General features: G+C 43.3%; 1 protein-coding gene across 1 annotated transcript; it reads right to left on the bottom strand.

Moving 5' to 3' along the window:
• Positions 1–4,961: 4,961 nt before the first annotated feature.
• LOC107467066 (AUGMIN subunit 2-like) lies at positions 4,962–6,515 on the bottom strand. Its single transcript, XM_016086097.3, has 5 exons — positions 6,199–6,515; positions 6,017–6,121; positions 5,851–5,919; positions 5,597–5,710; positions 4,962–5,347 (listed from the first exon to the last, which is right to left on the bottom strand). The coding sequence occupies exons 1-5, from the start codon at positions 6,430–6,432 to the stop codon at positions 5,126–5,128; spliced, it is 744 nt and encodes a 247-aa protein (XP_015941583.1). The 5' UTR covers positions 6,433–6,515; the 3' UTR covers positions 4,962–5,125.
• Positions 6,516–7,864: the final 1,349 nt, after the last annotated feature.

Raw genomic sequence — 7,864 nt, 5'->3', positions numbered from 1 at the left:
CTATGTCGGAGGTAAAACATTAGCCCAAAAAGCCATTAGGGCAGGCTACTTCTGGCCTATAATTATTCGAGACTCCATACAATTAGTAAAAAACTGCGACAAATGCCAGAGGCACGCCAATATCCACCAAGCTGCCCCACACCAACTCAGCACCATATCGGCAGAGCGGCCATTCGGCGCTTGGGGAATCGACCTCGTCAGACCCTTCCCTACAGCACCCGGCCAACTCAGATATCTCATTATCGCCATAGATTACTACACCAAATGGATCGAGGACGAACCTCTGGCCTCTATAACGGCGACCCAGTGCCGGAAATTCGTCTGGTGGCAGATCATCACCCGTTTCGGGATCCCCGATGTCGTCATCTCGGACAACGGAACCCAGTTTGCCGACAAAAAATTCAGAGAGTTCTTAGAAGGATTACACATATCCCATCGCTTCAGCTCGGTGGAACACCCCCAAACAAATGGACAGGTGGAATTCGCAAACAAAATAATCGTCAAAGGACTCAAAAACCGGCTCGACGAAGCCAAAGGACTGTGGGCAGACGAATTAGGATCGGTCCTATGGTCATACCGAACAACACCTCAAACGACCACGGGGGAAACACCTTTTCGATTAACATACGGCGTAGAAGCAGTCATCCTAGTAGAAATCAGAGACCCAAGCCCCAGGAAAATGGTCGGAGGTAACGACGAAGAATCAGAACGAGACCTCATTGACGAAGAAAGAAGCATAGCTCACATCAAAGAGCTAGCACTCAAACAAAGAATCAGCTTAAGATATAATCACGGCGTCGTCCGACGAGAATTCACGGCCGATGACCTCGTCCTACGACGAAATGATATCGGTCCCCCGACCCCAGGAGAAGGGAAGCTCACCCCCAACTGGGAAGGACCATACAGAATCAAGGCTGTAATCGGAAAAGGAGCGTACAAACTCGAACGGCTCAACGGCGACGAAGTCCCGAGGACATGGAACGCCGCCAACTTGCGACGATACTACGCCTAGACCGACCTAAATAGGTCGCCCCTTTATTTTCATTTCTATTTTTGTCCTTTATTTATGTTTTTAGTACTTCTCCTCCCAGCTTACGATTCCTAAGTTTTAATCTCGAGGGAACAAATAAAATACACATGGAATAGCCTAAAACGGAATATACGATAGGCCCGGACGGCCCAAAGACAATATAACAACGGAACATACAAAAAGGCCCGGACGGCCAATAAACACTATTAAAATGAAAAGTACAGTGTTCCGAAATCCCAAAATACACGACCCTTGGCCATCCAAAAATATTCAAAACACAGTTTAAAGAAAAATCCAAAGAGATAAAGATAGAAGCTACTCGAGGTCAACGATCTGGCCATCACGAACAGTCTTGAAGGCCCTCATCACAGACACATCTGCACCAGGAGCCAGCACTAAAGCCTGAGCCCTCATCGTCTCCTCGGTAGCCGCAATTGCATCCTTTGCATCAGCTAACAACTCCGTCTTCTCCCTCTTCAAGGCAGCGACCTCGGCCTTCAAAGTCTCCAATTCGCTGAGAAGCACAGCCGCCTGAGAACCCGCATCAGAAGCCCGTTGCCGCTCCTCTGCCAATTGAGAAAGAAGCGAAGCCTCAACCTCGGAAAGTCAGAGAATCTCCGCCCCAGCTTCCTCAGAAGACTTCACCGCTTTCTCCCTCGCAACCCCGGCAACCTCGAGCTCCTCCTTCAGCTTAGCCACCTCAGCCTGGGAATGACGGAGCTTCTTATCCAACAAGCCAACCTGAGCCATCACGGGCTCGGCTTTCCGAACCACGACGGCAGATCGGAGAAGGGCACGATACACCGACTTAGCCTGGAATGAAACGTCGCAGCCATCAAAAACGGCTCCGTTCCAGGCATCAAGTGTTGATCAATAAACCCTGGGGCATCGAAACGTCGGTCCATCACACTGGCACCAAACCCTCTTCTTCAAAAGTCTCGCTGCTCGGCTCCTCAGGTCTCCTCCTCTTCCGAGAGGCCTCGGCAGCCGTCACCACGACGACTTCAGGCAAGTTCGCAGGACCGGGAGAAGCCTGAGCACCGATACGCGCTCCTGAGGAAACTACCTCCTGAGAAACGGCCTGAGATTCCACAGCCGGATTCGAAACAGGAGTAGCCGGAGACGACGACCCCTCTTCCCGGCCCAACACTGCCTTCAGCCGCGCCAAGGAAGTTAAACCACCAGCCATCTCAACTGAAAGAAAAACAAAAACCCCAAGTTACAAAAACGGGAAAAACAAACATAGAAACCAAGAAAGAGGACAGACACACACCAACATACGACCGACAAGCAATCGGATCTCCCATGACATCCCGAGGATTTAGAGGGCACTCCCCAAATAACTGCCATAGGACAAGGGCGATATCCCATTCCTCCGAAGTAAGGAACTCTTAGGAAACCCGAGTAAATACCGACGGCCCCGCCTTAAAGTTCCAATAGGTGGGGAACCACCGCTCACCCTCCAATGTCAGCTAAAAAGGATGATGCCCCCTCGCGGGACGAACCTTAAAATACCCACTCTTAAAACCATGAAAAGAATCTTCATACAAGCCAAAAACCCGACGATGAGGCTGAGCTTTGAAAGACATATACCCCTTCTTGTGCTTCCCTTCCTTAGTCGGAAGAGTACACAAGAAGAGGAAAAGGAAAACGTTTACTGAGGCAGGTAGCTCTAAAAAATCACAAACAAGTTTGAAAGACCGTATCGCCGCCCAGCTGTTCGGATGTAGCTGGGACGGCGCCACGGAGCACCGGTTCAATAACTGCTGGACAAATGGAGAAAAGGGAAGCCGAACACCGAGCCGGGTAAACATCGCCTCATACACCCACATCCAATCTGGCACAGTCGGGGAGTCGAGATTGGTATAGCAAACTCTCTCGTCAACCCCAGGAAGGGAAAGCTCATAGTGGCGTTCAGCATCGCCACCCCCACAAACAGCCCCTTCATCGCGGAGCCGTTGGAGGTCCGCCTCCGTCATCCGCGACGGTGTCCCCCAGACATCACTAGTGACCCAAGAAAAAAGACCAGGGACACCCCCCGCCGGGGCCACCGGAGCCCACACACCCTCCGTCCTTCGGCGAGCCATACCTAAAATATCGACGAGCACCACCGTCAGCCAAACCTCACGGCAAAAAATGGCGGATGAAACCAAAAACAAACACCACCACCGCACACCACCAATTATACGGTGGCACTCGCCCCCCTTATGGGACCCAACAGAACTATCTACCACCATACAAACACCATAAAACTACTCTAAAACTACACTTAGCAAAAACAAAACAAAATGCAGCGGAAGACAAAGCAGAAGAAGCAAAAAGAAACAGAGGAATACCAACCTATTAATTCGGAGGAAATAAAACCCAAGGAAAAAATGCCACGGCAGAAGATCAATAGAAACCACAGAGTGCGAAAGGAAAGCAGAAAATACTCTTTTGGAGAAGAAAGCAATAGAGAAATGAACGAGGGAACTGAAGGAGGAAAACCAAAACGGTTTTTGAAAAATAAAATAACACAAATACCCCTGGAAAACAACGCAAACACAAGGACAAAAGAGGAAAACACCCCCTTGCAATAAATGCCCCCTTGAAAAAAGTAACTAATAAATCACGCCTCGAAGAACGCAACGGGCGGAGCAGACACGGAAGAGTCAAGTCAGACCTAAGCGGTCAGACGAATCTTCCACAACACGAAACCGAGAAACTGACCTCATCTCAGAAGAACCAAGCGGCTACCCGAGAAAAACTAAAGGTCCTAGGCCCACAATAAAAACAGCATCTCCCAGCGACAGACCAACCTTGCTCGCTCTCCCGCTGTGGGGGCAACTGTTACGGATCCGGGCCACAGATTCTAAACCAGGGATTGCACCCTACCCGGCTTCCCGGGTCCAACTCCGAAAGGCCCAAAAACCGGCCCTAACCAACTTTTGAATTCACACGTCCGTCTTATCTTGACCAGATAAGATAAGATAAGAACACCCATCATCTATAAATAAGAGGACCCAAGTCCCTCCAGGTATTCACTCATTCCATACACCTTATACCTCTCAGATCCATTCTGACTTGAGCGTCGGAGTGTCTTTGCAGGTACCTTCCCCCATTGGCTCCAGTCAAATAATCCGACGTCCGTCTCGACTCGCAAGTCCTCGATCCATCCCTCAACCCGTACCAGAGACATCTCGTACAAATTTAAAGAAAAAAACTACTAATATTGGATTAATATTTCGTCTAAAACATCTTTTTTTTAAGATGTTTTCTAATAACTAAAATTTAACACATATAATTTATTAAGTCGTGTTATTTTTGTCAAAATTAGGTTAGACAATTTAATTTAACCGAAAAAATTGTGAATCAAATCTTAAATCGGTCTAAATTAATATTATTTTTTATAGAAAATTATTACAATACCCTTATTATAAAAAATGACTAAAATACTTCTATTATATATATTAATTTTGAGAATCTTAAATTTTAGTCCTTTATTTTTCTATCGTCCTAATTTAGATAAAAATAACATGATTTAATCGATTACATATATTAAATTTTAGTTCCTAGAAAACATCTTTTAGAAGTCTTTATCTATTGAGTGGCTCCCTAATATTTAATATTAACGTATGAGTTAACCGCGTACCGGGATAATTTGGTTGGTACATCAGCCTTATTTCTTTTTTCTTTTAAATAAACATCAACATTTCCGAACCTAGATTAGTATCTTAATGATTTATAAGCATATATCTTCCCATTTGTATATATACTTCTTGTTTAATTTGTAGCTTCATATTGGTGACTCAACTGATAGTCAACTGCAAACTACAGTGATCATGCATTGATGATCATGCATTTGTCAGGACTTCGGAATCATTTCAGCCTTTCCCCCTCAGTTTCAACCTTGCCGCATTGCAGATTAAACAGAGCATTTCACATCTTCACATGGACAAATAGTAGGTTATTGTGATTCAATTCAGAAAATACAGTAACAATGATGAAGTTAAACAATTGAACTGCACAGACAGACGATTCAAGCATGATCTAGTACACAAAGAACACAGCAACTACGTTGGATGAGGCTAAACTCTTGTCCCTGGGCTCGCTGGTCTAGTTCTCCTCGTTGGTGTCAGCAGCTAAGTCATCAAAGTTAGCTTCGGATTTCCACTGAGGTGGAGTTAGACAATCAGAAATTCCTGGCAGTGTTTGAGGGGAATCAAAATGATCAACTCTCAGTTTTTGAAGTGCAGCAAATGACTCTCTTGTGGCACACATGGCTTCAAAGAACCGAGTGCAACATGCCAAAGCTACAGGTATCGGTCGAAGCATTTCCTGGGGAGAAAATTGGTAATTTAGTTCGAAATGGCGTGTACATTATTGCACCTCGTTGGCTTTAACCTTCAAAATGTGCAAGAGACACAGATAATCTATCATCTTAAGTGAAACTCCAATATAGAGTTCATAATGCAAATTGGCTTAAGAGTAATTAAATACTTAATTAAGACAAGTTGAAGACAGAAATTCATAAATATATACTTCAAGATTCAAATATTAAAACATTAATTTAACATAGATTCATACTCCCCAGACTGAAGGAGGGTCCTTGAAATTCCGACTCCATTGTAAATCTGTCACTGATGCTGTCAAGTCACCATAATCACTAGCTGCCTTCATCAGCAGCTCAGAAAACTCTTTCTGCAGAAATTCAAGAAATAAACAAGAAACAAATTAAACTTGTAATCGTGATACCACAGGATTGTAATGGTTTCAAATTATAAAGAGTTCAGATATAGATAGCTAGGGTTAAATATAACAACAAAATTATGTTGACCAACCTGATATTCAGCTTCTACATGAATGCAATGAAGGGAATATGGCTGCTGCAGACGAGCTACAATGCGATCCTGAAAATTATTATTTGATTATTACCCTTGCCAGTAACCGATTACCAGAAAAATAAACGGAAAATTGGACCGCGACATGTATATTATCATTCATCACCTTCTTCTGTATAACATCTTTGAGTATAGCAGTAATCCTTGCTAAAGTCTCAATCTTCTTCTCCATTTCGATTACATGAGTCAAATGTGCAACATTCTTATCGTCCTACAGGTTAATGCCTAAGAACAGCAAATCAGAAAAACAATGAGGAGATCCGTGAAAAAAGGGGGGGATCGGAAAACCTTTCGGGCTTGAAGCTCGACTTGCAAATCAGCGATTTTGCGTTGGGCGGAGGAGAGTTCTCTCAAAAGTCGGATGAGATCTTGGCCCTTTTCGGGTGTAGTAGGGGACGAAATCTGAAGGGATTGGGTGGGTGTGAGAGGCGAAACGGAGAAACCAAGATCGGCGGCAATGGAGAGAGCGTCGGACATGCCACCGGTGCGTCTAGGGGACTTCCTTCCTACCTCCGTCGACATTTGATGCAGCACTTGTTCTGCCAATTATCAGATGAACGATACCAAGCTGCTAACAATGGTTTCAAAATTTGTTATGGGCACGATTGCATGATGATATTGATGGACGATACACGCTAACCACGATTTCAAAACTTTAATATTTAATATTCACATTTTTTCGAATTTTAAAACTATAAATACAAGGAATTGATTTGAGTATGATGTAGTTAGTTCTCTAAATTTTTTTATACAGTGAAAAATTCAGGTTTAGTTTAGTTCATGTGAAATTGATAATTGAAAGTTGTTAAATGGTTTGACTAACTAAATTTTTATTTAACGACTATCAATTATCAATTTCACGTAAAGTTCACTGCACCTGAGTTTTCATCTTTTAATATAATTAATTGTTAGTAGCAATGACCTTGCACTTGCAGAAAACACGTGTAGTTAGTTAGAACTATTGAGCCACATCAGCAAAGTTGTTAGAAGTCAGTTAGAGCCAAATTAGCAAAGTTGTTAGAAATTAATTAGTCTTTCCGTTTAAACCCTATGTGTATATATATCAGTTCCTGTACTAACTTTTGTGTGATTGAATTCATTTTACAATTGCTCTTCCAAAACTTTCCAACATCTTCTAGATATTCTTCTTCTTCCTCTTCTCTATTCTTCTTCTTCCTCTTCTCAAGGAGGTTGATACCTTCACCTGGTATCAGAGCTTTCTTCGATCCATGGATAACTCTGCACAAATCTCACAAGCTCCAACGAGCTTCCTCAGCCAGAATCCCTTCACGGCTTTCTCAGCGATCAAACTTAATAAAAACAATTACAAAGCATGGAAGAAACAGGCACTAGCATGCATCAAGGTAAACAAGCTTCAAAATCATCTTGATCCAAGAAAGGTTCCAGCGCAATTCAACTCAGAATTAGATAGATGTAATGGAATTGAAGCACAACAATACATAGACTGGGAGGTGCGAAATCAATGCCTGGTAGCTTGGTTAATTGCATCAATGGAGCAGAATTTTGTAAATCGAGTAATTGAATATGATCATGCATATCAGATCTGGCATGTGTTAGATGAATACTTTGAAGCCAGAGTCAAATCAAAGATTAAGCAGTTGAAGACACAGCTGAAGACTTTCAAGAAACAAGGATCCTCAGTAGCTGAATATATCTCAAAAATCAATCAGGTAGCAGACGCATTGAACGCTCTTGGAGCACCACTTACCAAGGAAGAATACATAGAAGCAGCACTAGGAGGTCTCAGTGAGAAATATCAAGCATTCATTACAGTTACTACAGCAAGAATGGACCACATGAAAGAAAGCGAATTTGAGTCACAATTACTCACAGAAGAAGAACTGATTGATAGATTCAGAAAGACAGATTTAGAGTTGGTTCATGCAAATGTAGCTCAAAGCAGTGAGGAACAAGAAAAAGCACAAGATAGAAG

The sequence above is a fragment of the Arachis duranensis genome, chromosome 9 (assembly GCF_000817695.3).
Source record: "Arachis duranensis cultivar V14167 chromosome 9, aradu.V14167.gnm2.J7QH, whole genome shotgun sequence".
In the NCBI taxonomy this organism is placed as follows: Eukaryota; Viridiplantae; Streptophyta; class Magnoliopsida; order Fabales; family Fabaceae; genus Arachis; species Arachis duranensis.
This window is presented reverse-complemented; position numbering and strand designations above follow the sequence as displayed.